This window comes from Chelonia mydas, chromosome 13, assembly GCF_015237465.2.
Source record: "Chelonia mydas isolate rCheMyd1 chromosome 13, rCheMyd1.pri.v2, whole genome shotgun sequence".
Classification (NCBI taxonomy): Eukaryota; Metazoa; Chordata; order Testudines; family Cheloniidae; genus Chelonia; species Chelonia mydas.
The window spans coordinates 6,201,049-6,219,465 of record NC_051253.2 but is presented as its reverse complement, the minus strand read 5'-3'; the positions used below and the strand labels follow the sequence as shown (position 1 = coordinate 6,219,465).

At 43.8% G+C, this 18,417-nt stretch overlaps 1 protein-coding gene across 5 annotated transcripts in view; it reads right to left on the bottom strand.

Moving 5' to 3' along the window:
- Positions 1 to 9,897: 9,897 nt before the first annotated feature.
- Positions 9,898 to 18,417, bottom strand: part of CHRNA4 (cholinergic receptor nicotinic alpha 4 subunit) — a 32,393-nt gene continuing 23,873 nt past the window's right edge. For 4 of the 5 annotated variants that reach the window (XM_007059815.4, XM_043527217.1, XM_037877169.2 and 1 more), the window contains one exon: positions 9,898 to 10,489. In XM_007059815.4, coding sequence (XP_007059877.2) covers positions 10,364 to 10,489 — 126 coding nt within the window. In that variant the 3' untranslated portion in view covers positions 9,898 to 10,363. Of the gene's footprint in view, positions 10,490 to 17,584; positions 17,766 to 18,417 lie in introns of all 5 variants that reach the window. The other variant, XR_006285477.1, reaches the window with a different exon arrangement.

The window sequence follows — 18,417 nt, the reverse complement described above, 5'->3', positions numbered from 1 at the left end:
AGGAAAGTTCTGAATGTCTCTCGTTACTGCTCTGGATAAAGCAAGCAAAGCATAGCAACCTATGCAGTGTGATGAGGTACACAGGAAATCCAGTGGTTGGAATTAAATCTTACTAGCTATGTCTTTGGTTTTACCAGGACACGTATCGGCACGATGATTTTTTGACCTTAAGGATTTCTGGGGAAGGATGTACAGACTCAGGATTTTCTCCTTTCCCTGCACTAAAAACTTTGATACAAAGTATCCTACATTTTCAATAAATTGCCTGAAGCAGATAATGTCAATTACAAAGCTTAGAGGCGGGATGGAGAAAGGCATCTGTGTGAAATGCATTCCCCATAGGCACTCTGCAGGGCTTGATAGAATCATGTTATTCTGAGTCCCAGCAAAGATGTGACCACAATCCTAAGGAATTTATGCCCTGTGTAAAGAAATGGAGTTACCACTACCTGAAGAGTCTTATGAAACCAGCAAAATGGGGAGAGACCGTGACCTGCGTTACAAAACCCCTGGAGTGTCTTCAAAGGCACCTGAATTTCTTCCAAAATATAAGGAACATGTTTGTAACAAGTTTTTAGCTGTTTCGTTTTCCACTTTTTTTTTTTTTTTTTGCCACCTTCTTGAGCCTAAAGTGCTGATTCCTAAAGGGTACTAAGATGTCCTAGTGGCACTGGCTGAAGCGTTGATGTGAGTCAAAATGTTTGTTTTACTCTGCACTGCAGGGCATGTCTGTGAATGAGGTTAATTGCAGTTTTGTGTTCCTGCCAGTCACTCCCAATTCAATTCGCTGTAATAGCGGCATGATCCCCGTGAGACCCCAGGATTTCAGCTGTGTGCACTAGGCTAAGTCACACTATCAGCCACTTTCGAAGTGCACTTAACCAAATGATAGTCTAGGAGAGCTGAGAGTTTGGGAATTCCCACCTGGTGAGCAAAGGGACCCCAGAGCTCAGAGGCATTAGTTCCTGAATCTTTGCAGTGATCCTCTTGTCTGTAACTGGACTATTGTTCCGTTTGGGAGGGTCCGTGGTCTGGTATGGTACCCTGGCCTCCCAGGCTGAACTGACAGGATTGGAGCTCATGCATGCCAGCAAAGGCCCATGATCCTCCCCATTGAAATTCAAAAGGTGCCACCTTTATCCTTTTTTAAATCCCTCCTTTAAAGCTACCTCCAATGTGATCCCTACGATTCACTCCAGCCTGGCTTCGGTTGAAAAAGTGACAAGCCGTGCCTTCTATTTTTCTGCTGCGCTCCTTTTGTTGCCTGCCCAACCCCATTTGTCTGGTTTGTCCACCTGTTGCATCCTGTCTGCCACCTAGTCTGTATGCTGTCTGGGGCAGGGGCCGTCATCTTTGTTGCCTGGCGCTACAGCACCGAGTAGAATGGAGCCTTGATCGGAATCCCTAGTCACTTCTGCAACACAAATACATCATCATTCCCACCAGCAGGCCTGAAGCCCACTACTCCTAGGAGAAATGTGAAAGCCCCTTGAAACTGCTGTGAATTTTGGAGTGAGTTTATATTCCTTGGAGGAAATACTCACATAGGGATGATGATGTCAGCTGATAAAACTGCTCCCAGGCCATGCTACCTCTGCTGCCTAGAATAAGCCTGAAGTCTGGGACTCCATGGCAAAGCTAGGCTTGTGATTGACTGTCGGGCGTTTCCTTCCCATGCCCTCTGGAAAGCTAGAGGAATATACATTTCTGGGGAGAGGGAAATGTACACAGATGTACTTACAACAACCAGTGCTGTTCTTAAACCTTTGCATTATGCTACATTGCCTTGAATGGAGGTGCACATGTGTGAATGGTCTCGTGGGTAGTTTTCTATGCAGAGTCTGCCTGAAGCAACTCTCTGACTGGCTAATTAGATAGGGGGAAATTATTAGCAGAGGTAGCAACATATTGCATCTGTTTTCCTGCAGGGTTTATGGAAGCAGAGTGGGTGGGTGCAGTAGTCTATTACAGGTTTATGATGTGAAACATATGACTTTAAAATCACCACAGATCATAGGATTAAAGATTCATTGAACTCAGAGAGGAAAGAGATCGAAGGATTTAAATTCTCAACCACCTTCAGTGTGACCTCTGATTTTGTCCATCCAGTTTTGGACATGCAACTGACAGTGCCCCTAAAAAGAGTGTCTGGCCCCAAGTTGCTCAGTAAAATTTGTGTGCAACAATCAGGGAGCTGCACGGCTAAGGCATTACTTGCCTTTTACTGAAGCTGTAGCCTGTGAATTGTGCAAAACAGATGATGGAGGGGATAAAAAATATGGCTTCTTGGCGAATCTAACCCTTTGTGGGGAAAGCCCTAATACAAAATGTTAATGGACCAGCCTAAAAATAATTGAGAATTATATCCCCTCTCTAGGACGATCCAAAAAACTGAAAGAAAGGATCCCATTCTCCTTCAAATGCTACTTGTTTTTAGAGTAATTACTATGGAACCATATGAAAATTCTGTATGGTCCTCCTGGTTTAATCTCTACTGAATTCCATAAGCATTTTCCTTGATGGAATCCATCCACCTGCCAGTGGTCCCCTACTGTGTGTTTTCGGAAGCTTTGCCAGTGGTGACGCTTGCCGATGGGCTTGATAGTGGCAGTCTGCAGACAGAAACTGTCTGTGCTGATGCTGGCTGCGAGGTGGGGGCTGCTGGATCGAGTCCGGAAGCTCTCTGGCTGCCAGGCTGATATTTTACTCAGGTAATCTCTCCAGGTCCCGGAAGACTCCCGTATTTTTAGATTGTCTCCTTCGCTCGCACGCTACGGGAACTGTTTACGTGCCTGTGTGCAGTGAAGTTCTCTGGTAAAGGCAAAGGGCGAAACCTGGCCTGAGTGATGCGATGCTGTAACCACCTGGCTCCATGTGATCTAGGACAGAATGGTGAATAAGGGCACTGGGTAGAGATGTGGTGATGCACCCACTCCTGAGCGGGGAATTAATTACCGGGCCGTGTCCTCTACCCTATGCCGGTGATGCAAAGTAGCAGTAACACCAGCTTAACTGGCCAGTAGAGGACGCTCTCAAGGTGACTCTAATGCAGCTGAGGAGGGGGATTCTGCAGAAAAGGTCGGGGTCCAGAGCTTCCTAAACCCCAGCAATGCCCAGCTGCTGAAGCGGGTTTCTGAGTGCTCTGGCATTAGTCGGGAGTTGGACCGTGTTCAAGGCCGCCTCTCCCCTGATGCACCATCCAGATTCACTAAGGACACTCACCAGAAGCTTCTCACCAGCAAGGTCTCTGCTGCTTTCAGGTGCCTGGCTGAAGCAGCTCCATTTGATGCTACGCTTGCTGCCATGCAGTGAGAGGAAGCATGCATTGCAGCTTGGAAATACTTCTCCCAAAGCCCCGGCTGTGTTGGCAGGTATATTAGAAGCATCTACTGGGCACCAGCAGGGCTGAAGAATACTGTCAACGTTTACAATTGCTGGATATTCTAACAAAGGAAGGTGATGCATTGGACCATTGTATGGGAATATGAGAAGAGTACAGAAGGAGAATGAGGCCAGTCCTTAACCCCCACCCTCCATTCTTACACGATTTCATTCTGAATTAGCTGTCCTGTCAGCAACTGCCTACATCCCTGAGAAGGACATGGCCACTAGTCCCCACATGGGGAAAATAAACAGCTTCTACGGGTAACCCAGGCAAACAGTTTGAGTCTTGTGGCTGGATTACATCTAGAGACTTTTGAGTTTATTACTGCCTCTGAGTTAATGGTCCGAGGCCTTACAACAATGTAGGCTCACACTTTGACATCGTAACAACAGTGCTTCTAGGTGATTTATCTGTGGGGATTGAACTAGAAAACTGTCACTTTAAGGTTAAGGGGTTTCCTGCGCCTGCTTGCAAGCGAAGGGTCTCTGTAGGGAACATGCGACCTGAGTCTTCAGCAGACAGTCTGCACAGAGCCAGCCTACAGCAAGGTGGCATGAATTGTGCCACACTGCCTTATGGAGCAGCCTGCTTTGACTCTCTCTGGTTTTGTTTTGTTTTTTGTGTGCTAGGGTTCTAGATTTTAAAAAATGAAGCAGTGTTATGTTGTAACGATCCAGTGACTTCTGTCTAACTTCTCTGTGTGTATTTTGTGAACATCATAAGGCCTTTTGGACCTAAAAGAATGAGTCACTACTGCTTGAGTTAAAGGACCAGCTCAGTAAGCTCAGAGGTAGTAGCTGATTCATAAACCTCTGTGCAGACGAACCTCATCTCACAGCAAGGAAAGGAGTGTGTGTAGTCTGTCCCTGGGTGCTCTCCTAACTCTGGGTCCAGATTGAGGGATCCAAGGGTTTTCCCTTGAAATTGCAGTGTATGTGAGCCCCTACGCTAACACATATTCACGTCTCCACCCCCCACTGCCACTCCTCCACCCTCAAAGAGCGGCATCACTTGCTTGACAAAGGGAGAGGATGGTAAATCTGACTCCTGGTTTATCCAAAGGGACAACAAACTCCAAGGAGAGGCCAGCAGCAACTCACCAAGGATTCCTGCGTTATGCATTCCCCATAAACTGAAGTTGGCATAGTGCAGCCAGGGGACAATTTCATTGCCTCACTGGCATTGGCTCAGGTTGACACGAGTTATGGAGAAAATTGTTATCCAAAGTAACTGTCCTGCTAACTAAAGTGAGGCCAAATATACAAGGAGCTGCTGTAGGGATACTATGAGCATAAAGAACCCAACCCATAACTGGCAGAGTCACAGCACTTGGCACTTACAGAGCTTATTTCATCTTCCGAGCATTGACAAAGGAATGTGGGACTTGCCAAACTGGAACAGCCCCGTGGTCCTGCTAGCTAGTATGTTGTCTCCAACAGGAGCCGGCACCAGCTGATTCAGAGGAAGGTGCAAGTGACCCTACTGACTTAACTAATTTGTTCTCACAGGACCCCAGTGAGTTACAAAAGAGCAGATGTGATACCAAAGTAAAGAGTGTTTGACGTCCCTAAGTTGACAGCTTCCCCAAGTCAACAGTAGGCATCAGTGTTAAGGTCGCACTAGGAATGAAGGGCTCCTTGTTCCCAGGCCTCTGCTTGGACCACTACTTCAGATTCACAAGCCCCTGGCACCCATTCTAAAAAGCAAATATAAAAAGTTTTGTGTGTGGTTACAGTGGAGCAGCCCTGTCATTGGTGCAGAGGACAAAGTCACCTACATGGCTTATTCAAGGCTGGTATATTTATTATTTCCCTGAGAAGCCTGAGCAGAGTTTAAAAGTCCCGTCTCAGCATTTCTGGTATGAAAACCAGTGGGCGTTCTTCCAAGCCAGATTGTGTAGCAGTAGGTTTCCTTATGAGACTAGCTAAATGACGAAAATACCTAAGAGACCATTGGTCCCTTCCACAATGTCTGCCTGTTCCTTGGTGCTGCAAACAGCAATGCTGGAAGAGCATTCTAAGAACTTCCATCTCCAAAGCGCAATGCTTCGCAGAATGGCACATATCAATCAACTCAGTGTTTTGTACACCTGCATTTTACCTACAGCCTAATCTACCACCTCTTGGTGTGCATGAAAAATTCCAAGTGAATACAGTAGGTGCTGGATTGAGCCCTCAGAAAGCCAGGAGGTTTGAAATAAATTATGTTGGGACTGACTCAGAGCTTCGGCCAACATCAGGGAGTCCTAACCAGCTCCATTTTGGGCAGTCTTCTCCACAGCTAAGAATCTGGCCCTTGCTAGCAAGTCTGGCAAGTTACAGAAGACTGGTAAGTAGTCAAAAAGTTTAAATGGTGGTGAAGAGCCTCCACATCAGTGGCTCACTTGCTCTATTTTATTTTTAATAACTGCGCCCCAAAGACAAGAAATTGCATTTCAAGACCCAGCAGTAGCCATCACGTAGTTATAACAATTTTTTCCAGTAAATTTTAAGGTCCATCCTACCTTGTTCCCAAAAAGAATAGTGTGATGACATTTTAATGTGTGATTTTCTTACTGAAGTGTTGTCCGAGTTACAGGTCTAAATTAATTACTTCGCAATTAGTCGCATCTTACCAGCTAATGTATTGCAGAAGGTCTGCCATGCAAAGGTAGAGCTGGCTGGCTGATGCACAAAATTGTCAGGACTCAGGGCTAAAAACCAATCCTGGTGTAAGACGGTGCAACTCTATTGAAGTCTGTGGAGCAACACCCACTCATACTGGGGTTGAATACGTCTCCGTAAATAGGGAGGAAGCCAGCCATTTTGTCCGGTGCAAGAATGATCCTGAAAATACATTTCCTTTTATTTTTCCAGTCTACTTTGAAGCATTGGTCTCCACCACTGCTTTTAGGAGACTATTCCAGGTTATTCCACTCTTTCCTGATAATCAACCTAAATCGATCTTAATTCCTTCCCAATATAAATAATAATGGGCTAAATTCTGAAATTCTAGTGACTTCAGAGCGAGGGGAGATTGGGGAATAAGGACATCAGGCTCCATAAATAATAAACAGCACAATTTTAAGCATATATTATGGTGTTTTACATATGCAAAGTGCTATGAAAATAAAATTAAGCATCAGGGGTCAGATTCTGCGCTGCAACCCGTAGTGCAGCCCAGAGAGAGGCAAAGGTGACTTTAAGATAAAGTCCTTAAGGTCACTTGGTCCCTGATTTGTGGCTGCAAACAGAGATGTGTACAGCCAAGTGACTCCAATTTGCACCTGCAATATGGTTTGCACTCTCAGAGTTGTAGGAGCAAAGTTGGAGGCTCATTTAAATGCAGAGCTGAAAGTTGGCCCAAAATGTTTCTGTTTCAAATACTTACACCGAGGCTTCTGTTGCATAAAGGTCAGATTAGTGTCAATGTGAGGCGACCAGGATTTTCCCACGTCAGTCCATCCCACTGTGGCCGTGAAGCAGGGCTGCTAATTCCAAACAGAACATCTGCAGCGGGGCCGGGGAGGCAAAATGACTCCCTATGAACTGTCGTGGGGGGAGGGGACACCCTACCCTTCATCTCTAGCTGAATGTCAGCACTGCAACCGCCATTTCATAGGCTGCCCTACCTTTAATTTAAGCAGCAACCATGAGGGAAAACACATTCCAAACGATAACTCTTTGGTCTCATTGAATTACTATTTTGTAATTGTATTAGTTAAGTGTGGTGCAGGTTCGTATGAAGCTGAAATATGTAGTTGTAGATCTGGAAATCCTTGTCTAAGTTTCAATATATTCCACTTCCGGGTGAAAGTCATCCCTTTGGAGATGGCCAGCATGAGTCCTGTGCACCACTGAAGTCCCACTCAAACCCCATTGAGTCAGTGGGATCTGGGTTTGTGGACTTGGTGTTTCCAAGCCTGTGCTTGAGTGTCCACACTGCATTGTAAACCTGGGTTTACAATTGCCGGACCTTGGTCTCCTCTCCACGCTGCACTGTGCAAACTTTCTGACTCAAGTCTGTGGCTTGACCTGCATCCACACGGCAAAATGCCAGGACTTGGACCTGAGTAACTGCAGCACTCTGGCTCTGAACCACACCCCTCGCAGCATCCTAGGACCCAGGTCCTGAGTTCTTGCTGACCCAAGTCAGACTGATTTATGTGTGATGGAAGCAGAGCTTGGTCTCAGACCTGAGTCAGAGCCCAAGCTTAGTATGCAGTGTAAACATACCCTAAATGAAGTATTGGACATGCATTGTGGCTCTGCCCGTTAGTGAATTTCAACCTCTTGGTAGCACTAACTAGGGACTTGCAGAAGCAAGGTGTGATTCTTGGTCAGTTCATTTCTACTGAATGATTCCAAATAATTTTTCAGCTCACAGATCTCAGAACACACTGAATGACTTGCATGTGAGTTGAGTGTGATTTGCTTGTGGAAAAAACATGAAAGGCTGTCTCTGCATTCAGCCTCTGTATCTTTCTTTGAGTACAGTTTTCTCTGAGGTACAAACTGCAGAAAAATAAAGTCTATCCTTTTATTGAATTGAAAGTCTTTAAGGGCTTAGGTTCTAACACTGTCAATGAGGCTTACCCATGGGGCACTTTTTTCCCACCACCTTATATAGTGTGAGAAACCCAAGTGAAAGGAAAGTGAACCTTCTCTCAGCAAAATGTGCTCCTCGTCCCCTGTAGTAATGAATATTCTAAAAACTTCCTAGCAATGAATTGGAAAACATAGAGGTGACCAGTTTTATCTGAGATGTGAATATGTTTGCACCTTTCCAGTTCCATCTCTCTCTGGCCATTCACAGACTTTACTAAGGGATAGAAATAAAGCAAAGAGAATGTGGAAATATTTTATTTCAGGCCTTTTAGGAAGCTTCATCATTTGTTTTTTATGAAGGAATATTGGCTAAAAGTCCTAGAGAACATTGGGAACCCTGTGGAAAAGTCACTATTGGAGTGTAGCCTCTCTATGCACCCTCCACTTCATCCTTCCCTCTCCCTCTTTCATACAGAAAGTGTTGGGGTACATTGAAAGCAAGGGGATTATAGATCTGGCTTGGACCAAGTGAGGTTCAGGCAGGTACTGTGCGGCACCAATCTCTGCCAATGGATACCCATCCTGAATGATAACATCCCCCATCTCGCCACTGCTGAAGTGGAGCTCCCCACAGTGGTGATTAGATCATGGGGACTAGTGTTAGACCACAACATTCATTTCAAATGTGACATGAGCAGGAGTTGGAGCCAGGTCTTCAGTGGTGAAAAGGTAACCACTGTGGCAACTCATCCACCTTCTTAACTGGCTTCGCTGTCAAATCACTGATCCATCCAGCCTTCACTGATCCTCCTACCCATTCAAAATATAGAAACGATCAGGTCAAAATAAGGCCATTGGCTGTTTACACCAATGAAAGTCAACATGACTCCTCAATAATGTTGCCTTTGAACGTTGACCTGGGCCTTCTGACAGTTTGATCATAGCACTGACCAGTCTCTGTGCCTGATACTACTGTAAATCGATCCATCTTCAGAAGATGCTGTTGCTGAAATTGACATTCAACAATGGTGGGTTTTGAACCTTATCAAATGTTAATGTCTGTGCCAGAAGCAATCAAATGCATGCTCTATTGCAGCTATTCAAATAAATGTTGTATTTAAGTGCTGATAACCCACTAGGACTTGAAACTGTTGATATTGCCCGCATGCACTATAAAGGTATATTTTTAAACTACCTTCAACTTGAAACTTTGCAGGCATCCTGGTGACACCCTGAACCATCCAAGACACCATCATGTTGGATTTTCTCAAGTCTTGGAGGTTGTTAAAGTGAAGTGCATGTAGAAAGAGAACCTTAATACACAGAGGAACCAGTCACCTTCCTGTATAACACAGGCCTTCAATAACATTGACTCTGTCCAGATGGACATTTACTTCTGCACATAGGCCAAACTTGTCAGAGGTGACTAATGTTTATGGGTATCCAATGTCTCAATTGGGGCATCCAGAATGGCTTTTGAGAATTCCACCATTCCACCATTCCTCTACAAAGGTGATTCCAATCCAAGCCTCCATATGTGGGATCTAGGTATCCTATGAAAGTGTCTGTATTTAACAATGGGCCCCTTCTCTCATTTAATACTGAAAGCCTTACTGTATAAGTGCCAAGCATCTCACGCTTTGCTGATAGACACAGAGACAGAGTCCAGCTTATAGGCCTTCTGCAGCAGCCGAAGTCTGTGGTCAAGGAGATTTCCATTAAGAAAAGGAAATCAAGCCAAAGGCTAATGTGGATGGATCGAAATACGCTTTGAGCCAAATCCTGCAGTCCTTGCTCAAGCCAAAATCTTACTCTTGCAGTTTTGCATGAGTAAAGACTTCAGTGCTTGGCCCGTACACGTTGATAAGGCTGCTGCTGCTGCTGGGACTTTGGTCAGGGTAACTGTTTCCAGAGGCTCAAACCCTTTGTGGTCTGGCCATATGTGACTACAGCTGGACCCCCCGCGACGCACAGACAGTCTCTTGCCCAGGAATCCAAATTTGAAACTTTATTTATTACACAGCTCTCACAGGGACACACAGTCCTGAACTGTTCCATCCTGACGGCGTGACCCTATTACACAGGACACACTGAAACCCCTCAAGACTAATGGGCCTAATTTGCCAGGGGCCGGTCTGTAAAAATGCTTCGGGTAGTACTGCTTTAAGGACCACGCCTGCACTCTTACATTGTAGCGTATGTGTCAATGAATGCCACCATGCTATATATAAATTTTAATAACAATTTCCCCCTTAAAATAGATATAGAAGATGAAGATGGCTTGCCAAATAATGTAAACTTGGAAGGAGTCCCCAGCGTGCTCTGAACAATTCATGTGCAGATACATAGTAAATTATTCATAGAGACTGTCTCCAGCTCTCTCCTCTTGTCTCCTTCCAGGTGGACTAAAATCCATAGAATGGGATGCACTTTGTTCTTTCCACAGCTATTCTTAGATCATTCCTGCCAGCCAAGGGGGAAGGAAGAGACCAACGGTGCCCAGTAAGCAGACTATGATGAACATCCAAAGGAAGATTCTGTCGATCACCATTGCAACATACTTCCAGTCTTCCTTCACCTGAGAACACAGAGGCAAGGGATGTTACCAGGGCTCTTATGGTGAAAGGACAATGTCTCTCTTTTACCTAGCCAGAGAGAGCGTCTGTTTTACATTCAAGCACCGTGTGCAATGGCAGGAATTAATTCTATTAAATATGAAAAAGGGATGGATTTTCAGACAGTTCTGATATGCCTAATTTGCACATTTAATTACAACAATTGTACACACACTGCATATGCAAATAGCTCATTAGGCTTATTTGCACATGCAATAACCCATTTTCCATGGGCCACAACTGTAGGCTCAAATTAGGCAGAGGTTCAAATTGGGGAGGAAAGGTTTCTTTCTCCCCCGTGCTTAAACATCTTCACTGAGGAGTTAACACACTCTAACCCACTCCAGGAAGCCTTTGCTGAGTCATAAGTGAAAATGAGCCAGCAAGTAAGAGAAATGATCGTGCCCGTTCCCGTTTGCCCCACTCTCACATTGCTATGGAAGGATTTACCCAAAATCTTCTCTCTGGGAAGGCCAAATCGATTTCTGTACAGCAGAGGGGGAGTTAATGTTCCTCGATGAACATTTCTTGGAATAAAGACCCACAACCTTATCTACTATACTGCAGCCACGATTTTTCCCCCCAAAAAGAGGTCTGAACAGACCAAAGTCTTGATTTATACGGATGTGCCCATTAACATTTCCTATAAGGTTCTGCCTGGTGTTTGATATTCTCAACACATCGCAGGTGACAGTGCAGGTGACCGGCTCAACCATGAATAAGACATTAACACTGCACTGCTTCTCATCCATAGATCTCAATGCACTTTGCAAAAGTGGGTAGGTGTAGCTATGCCCCTTTCATGGATACAGAAACTGAGGCCTATTGAGGTTAAGTGATCTGCTGAAGGGAATGAAGCAAGTCATTGGCAGAGGTAGGAATAGAACCCAATTGTCCTAAGTCCCAGCACTCACCCCTCTCCACTGTCCTAAATCTTTGAAGAGTTAAAATGATACTGCAGCATTATTTAAAAAAGGGGAACCGAGTTAAGGCAGAGCTGAGTGCTTTGGAAAATTCCTCCCTTGGATTATCAGTGCTTTATCCAGCTAGTCAGGGCCTCATGCCAGGCAAGAGGCATAACAGATATCCTCATGATCCTGTGAAGGGGACAGGAGATCTTGCTTTAACTTCAGTTTTTACTACTTCATGGAACTAAACTATGGTGAAAATAGCTGTGGTTTTAACCCAAGGTTAATCAGTAACAATCCTATGTACATGACACTGTTTCAAAATAAATGCTTTTGCAAGTTGCTGTGAGCAATTAGTACAATTGAAACAAAAAGTGATTGGTAGGAGACCTTAAACGAGGTTGCTCAATGTTAAGGGACTCCTAAATTTGCTGGAAAACCTCTTAAACAGGTTGAAGGTAAAGGAAGCTATTCAAGTGTCAACGAATCAGTCATTTCAGCTGAGCAAGGATCATGGTTTTACAGTTTTAGTGGCATCATTCTAGTTACCATCTAACACAATGTTATGATCTGACATACCGTCAAACAAAACAGCTCCCATGAATGCAATGGAATCACTCTCTTAAAACATCTCTCTGGTCTTTTCTTTCTACATTAGTCATGATTTCACAACAGAGTTTGAGCTTGACATAAGTCATGAAGTTTGCAGAGAAATCATGACATGTCAGAGACTGAATGAAAGTTTAAGTTCTGTGTGTAATACACTGCAATGTTTGTAGAGCTGGTAAAATTATTCATTTTAAATAAGTTGCCTGCGTTTAGCTCTTGTGTTGGCTCACAAATCCTTTGCAAACTAATCATGAATCTTCAGGTGTGTTTGCCATTAATAAATGTTCACTGAATGGCTTATGCAAACAAATTTCAGCCTATGGCACCCTCGTAAACTGTTCACATCTTTGATTATTTGCTATTCCTATTACTTGCTTTTGTTGCTCAAGTCGTCCAGTATTGCTTCTGCTATCTGAATGGACAACCAGCTTTTTACATAGGAGAATAACAAATGATGAGAAGTGAATAAGAAATAACACACGTCTCTTACATTGTTCTTTGTACTAAGATTCATGAAACTTCAGGGATTCATAAACAGTCTCACAAACGGTCACTGTAATATTTTCAAACAATGGTTAATTTCATCCCATTGTTAACACCAGATAGACCTCATCACATTTATTCACAAAAATGTTCATAAATCACTTGTATCCTCTTTGCTCAGTTCCAATATTTTGTGACATCAGATGGTACAACTCTGCAGTGTGATCATGGCATGTAATGCTCCAACTTGAGTCATTTGAGAGGAGCTCTTTTGTTTCCTTGTGAGGTATCATCCGCCTCAAACAACTTTGAGTGGCCCGCTTTAAAATTAGCCAAAATACAGGTCAAAATCCGAGTGCTAGAGGTGCACAGTTGAGTGCATGTTACTGATGATCCATCCACTGCAACAAAACACACACAAATAACTTGTATCAGCACTGCCTACACTTCCATAGATCTCAGATCCCTTCAAAGGAGTAAAAACCTGTGCATGGAATCGAACATATATTTCCATGACTATATATATTTTAATTCCCCAGGAGTCCCATTCCATTGATATCAAGCAGACTGTGAATCAACTCCATTGGGCAATTAAAATCCTTGCTCATACTCACTAGTGAAATCAGTTCAAAGGGGAGAAAACAAAATATTTACATTTCATGAGGCAGAGCGCTCGGAACCTAGTCCATACGTTATATAGGCCGGTTTTAAGCCCATCCCAGACTAATGAGAATCTGATTCAGTGGCGTAGCTAGGAGTGGAAATTTGGGTGGGCTCCAACTTTCGGGTAGACGGGCAATGATGCTGTGTCAGTTCAGCTTCTCCCCTGAGACCACACCATCTTGCTAGTCCTGGTGCCCCCAGGCACAGGGCTTCACCTGCCGAGCTGGGCACAGGCATGGGCGGCTCAGAAAACGGCAAGGCAGAGCTGCTGGAGCGTAGCTGTCTGAAGGGTGGGCGCAGGGCTCTGTCCTGGATTTCAGGTGCCCGAGTGACACTCCGGGCCGCTGTAGCAGGACTAAACCCTTCTCAGGTTTGCGTGGGGCTAGATAAGTGAGTGGGCCAAGGCTACGCTCCTGACCTGATTAGAGGCAGATTAGAGTGTAACCGCAAGAAGAGATGATTACTGAGAGGAGATGGGGCCTCTAAAGCGATAGAACTCTCCTACTGCTGCTTGTGCCCAGTACATCCATCGGACAAGTACCTCCGACGCGATGCTCACAAATGAACGTGATTGGCTGGTATGCTCTACCCCCTGCTGTAGTAGGTCTGTTTAAAACAGGGATCGGCAACCTCTGGCATGTGGCCCATCAGGGACACCCACTGGCAGGCCGGGATGGTTTGTTTATCTGCCGCGTCCGCAGGTTGGGCCTATCGCAGCTCACACTGGCCGCGGCTCGCTGCTCCAGGCCAATGGGGACTGGGGGAAGTGGCATGGGCTGAGGGACGTGCTGGTTTAAAGTGACATACCAGTGATACGTAAGGGAGAAGGATGCAGAAGTAAAGGGGCCAAGCACCACAACTGAATTTGGTCAAATTGTTCATCAGAGGAATGGTTGCAACTCATTATACCCTTCCTACTCGTCAATGGGTAAATGGGTGTCAACATAGCAGTACCTAGTCCCCCAGCCTCGTCCCTGACATTAAACAGGCTCATTTGGGGCTCAGTCCTACCAGGTATTGAGCGGTCTGGCTCTGATTCAGCAAAACCTCTTAAGAATGGGAGCTGTCCCATTCACGTCAATGGCAGTAGTCATATGATTTAAGCTAAACGTGCTTAAATGCTTTGTTGGCCTGGGGCCAAACTGCTCAGCACCTTGCACAATTGATCTCTTAATGGTGGTATGATGGCTGTTTAATGCTCAGAATCACTTTCAAATACAAAATAGAGTGAATAAGTCTTGATCCTGCCACTATTGGAAGCCAGGGCAAAATTCCCACTGAATTTGGGATCAGGATGATAATTCAGAGAGGGCAACTTAGACTACGAATTTCATTTCCTCCCCACTGTTCATCAGTTGTCCATGAGCAACTAATGAGATTCTCTGATTTATTCATCACTTGATGAGAGCCAGTGCTGGACTTTGAATTGGATTGTGACTCTCATAGTTTGACATTCAACATCTGTACTGCATGGGAGAGCTAGATAAATTCTGGGGGATTGTTTCTGTTTCACAATTTGATGTCTTAGGTATGTAACCAACAAAGCACAGATTTTGAACTTCACCATCCAATGCACAATTGGAAAATTACTTTTAGCAAATATTCCAGCACCCAAGGTAAAAATGAGCTTGATGTATTTGTGCTAGTAAAGCGTTAGGTGCTTGATTTGGTCCAGGAAAGGAAACATGAGAGGCCCTGTAATTGAAATTTGCTTCTAAATTTGATTGTATCTTCACTGAATACTCAGCTCTTCTCGAAGATGGATTTGCATCAAATGTTGGTCATTTGGCATTCAAGACCACAGACAGAGCACAGAAGAGAGAAATGAGAAAGGATGAGTGGAGACAAAAAAAGACTAGGAAGAAAGGGAAATTAGATGTTTTTAACTGTGCTATAGTCTTTCCCTCTGACTGAAATTCTCCTTCAGACTGCCCTCTATACTGCAATTTCCATGCAGTGCAATCTATAGAGACATCACCAGCAACTTGCATACAGATGTCAATACCTGGCACACAACCACTGATATGTATTTTACCTAGCTTTAAGAGGCTCACCCAAGGTTGTTTGAAGGAAAGGATACGGGGCTATAAAGTAGCCAGATCTCCCCTACTAAGACTCCCTCCAGGTAAGAGTGAGTTCGCAGGTGAACCTATCTAGCCACTTCCTATGCCAGCGCCATTCAGCCCCTAGCATATGGGATTGGTGTGGGGAGGAGGGATGGCTGGAATGCTGATGTGCACCAGGGATCACAATCTGGCAGATGGGCCATTGCCTGTGGTATAAGTTAGAGCAGCCCCAAGAGTGTCTGCTCTACGCGGTTAGAAATAAAGCTGGGGGAAATTCTGCAACCCTCTCCCGCATCAAATAATCATTCCAATTTTATTTTTAAATCACTTCATATCACACCTCCCTTGAATTTGCTTTCCACCATTAATCTAGAAATGAGATTCCTGGCAATGTTGCCAAAATAGTGACTTTTAAGCAAACATTGCAGAACATATGCAGGAAGCAAATATCCAGTTCCGAAGTGTGAGTATTTGTGCAGGAATTCTGATTCTAAGAGTCAGGATCACCCAGTTAGGATGGGGGAACACGAACAATACAATGGGACTTACAAGTCACTCAGAACAGCTCAAATGTAGTGTATTGAATCCTTACAATGAAGAGCCGTGGAAAACCCGTAGCACAAGAACTACTGGAGACTTTAATGGGCAAGTAATTCTACATGATTAATACATTTTGAGAAAAAGAAGGGTTTCTGCAGACAATGTAGCCCTGATTCAGCTAGGTAATGGATTATAAGCATGTGAGTGTTCCTATTGACTTCAGTGGGAATACTCGTGCGTAGAGTTAGTCATGATGAGTTTAACTACCTTGCTGGATCATGGCCTTTATGAACAAAAGAAGGTGCAAAATGTGATGACTACAGTTTTGGTTACAAATTAGTCACTCATTTCCAACTGAAAAGTCACCTCCCTAGCCTTTATATTTCTTTAAAGCAATAGTATACATTTATTTGGGTTGGGGGAAAGGTTCTGAATATTTAAATGGACTGGACCATTAACTATTCCATGTTGCCGACAAACCAACCTATCATTTCCAAAGAATAGAAACAGTGTTAGAATCTTCAGCCAATGGAAAGATCTGGTGGTTTGAAGGTTCTTTATCTGACTGTTTTTATTTTACTATAATGCAGAGGATGATTTTCCTGTCACAGTATAATGCTACCTTCCAAGACACTTGGAACATTTGTTCCTGAATCAAGCATCCTAAATAGTAGGCAAAGAGCAAGTAATGCAGGCTACCAGCAGCACACCCTTTTGGGGTACTAATTACTGGTAAAACCTTCATTTGTTCAGAGGAAATAGTGTATTTCTCAAGCATAAATGGATATCACTGTGATAACATGAGTGTCTGTGTTTCCAGACCATGCTGTTAATGCATAGGTGGTAATGAAAAGGCAACCCGGTTATTCTAGCTCAGGTTTGACATACAGCTTGTCTTGCTCATCACAGTCTGTAAGAAATCTCTGATGGCATTTCTATGATATACTGGAGGTATTCCATTTTTAGTCATTTCCCTAAGTGTGACTATGTGCCTGGATTTGCATGCAGACATGTTTTGTAACAGACTGCTGTTTCCTGCTTTCCCATTTTTATTTTGATTGAAAAACTTAATTAAATGAACTATTTACTTTTCATTTAGAAATATGTCCCTTGTGGCGATGATACTAAAAAAAAAAAAAAGTCGGGAGCTTCAAGAGAAACTTTGTCTCCCTTGCAATGCTGTGTAGGTCTCGGAAAATACTCCAACAGCAGCATAGTTTCAGTGTCTCTGAAGTTGTAGGTAGGGTTGGGGCAGCTGGTGCAATTTTCTGGAAATGTTCACTCCATGACAAATTTCAATGCTTTTGATTTTTCATCCCAAGTCAGGAGGAAAGTAACCGTTGAAATATTGGACATTCCTATAGAATCCCCATTTTTCCGTCAGCTCTACTCCTAAGAATTAATCTTCAGTTCACATTTGTAATATTTCTTTCTGCTATTTCCTTTCTGGATTCAGAACAAGAGCAAACCACAAAATCTATTGGGGAAGGGTAGAAAGTCAGTGGCGACAGCTCAAGTGCTCCACCCTACAAAAAACAGTGGGGTACAGGTCTTCTCCTCTAGTCCTTTCTCTTCTATTTTCTGAGGGAATTGCAAGAGTCACTATGGTGCTAAACTCTGGTGAAACAAGCTTATTTATGTAGCAGGGAATAGAGAAAAAAATAAAGCAACTTAACATAGTAGATTTGGCATCTATTCCCAGGGAAAGCTAAAGAATCAATGGTCCCTAGGATCATAGTTTTCCAATGTGTTTATGCGTTCTCATGCTGGATATTTTTAAACCACTAACCCATTAGACTGGTGTGGTGGAATGTTCATTTACAGAAGACAAAGCTGTTCTTTTCTCTTGTACATTGACAGTCATGATGGGGGCAGCTCTCCCCTGAAGATATCGGACCATTTCACAAGGGGAAAGTGTCACATGGCATCAGAGGAGAAGGCACGCACTAGTGGTTTTCATCACACATTGTCTATAATGCAAATGAAAAGGATGGATTACAAAGAATCCAATAGAGTCATTTATTCAATACTATATTTATATTGACACACTTATAAAGAGATTTACATGAAATGGAAGGTACCTTTGTTTTGATAAAGAGTGGGGAAATGATGCTCTTTTATTAAATCATGGGGAATATATGGGCCAAATTCTATTGATGTCAGTGGAAATACTTTTGATTCACACTGGAATACATAAAAGCAGGATTTGACTCATATAGTTTTAACTCATTGTGACACAGCTGTGGTCCAGAAGAGAAGAGGGATGGTCCAGAGGCTTATCTGTAAAGTAAAATGTGGTCAAGTTCCCAACAAATGAGCAGCAGAGACTGCCTTTGAATTCTCCTTTTTGCTTTTTATCTGATGCTTGCAGTGGTACAAGCTTTCCCGTCCCAGATCATAGCTTTAGGGGTGAGTTATGTTCTGCAACAGCTGGGTCCTGTTCCTGTGAGGTGCTGAGCACCTTCAGCTCCCACTGAAGTCAATGTAATTTACATCTGAACACACGGCCATAGTGGGTCAGAACAATGGTCCATCTAACCCAGTAGCTTGCCTTCTGACAGTGGCCAGTGCCAGATGTTTCAGAGGGGATGAACAGAACAGGGCAATTCCAAGTGATCCATC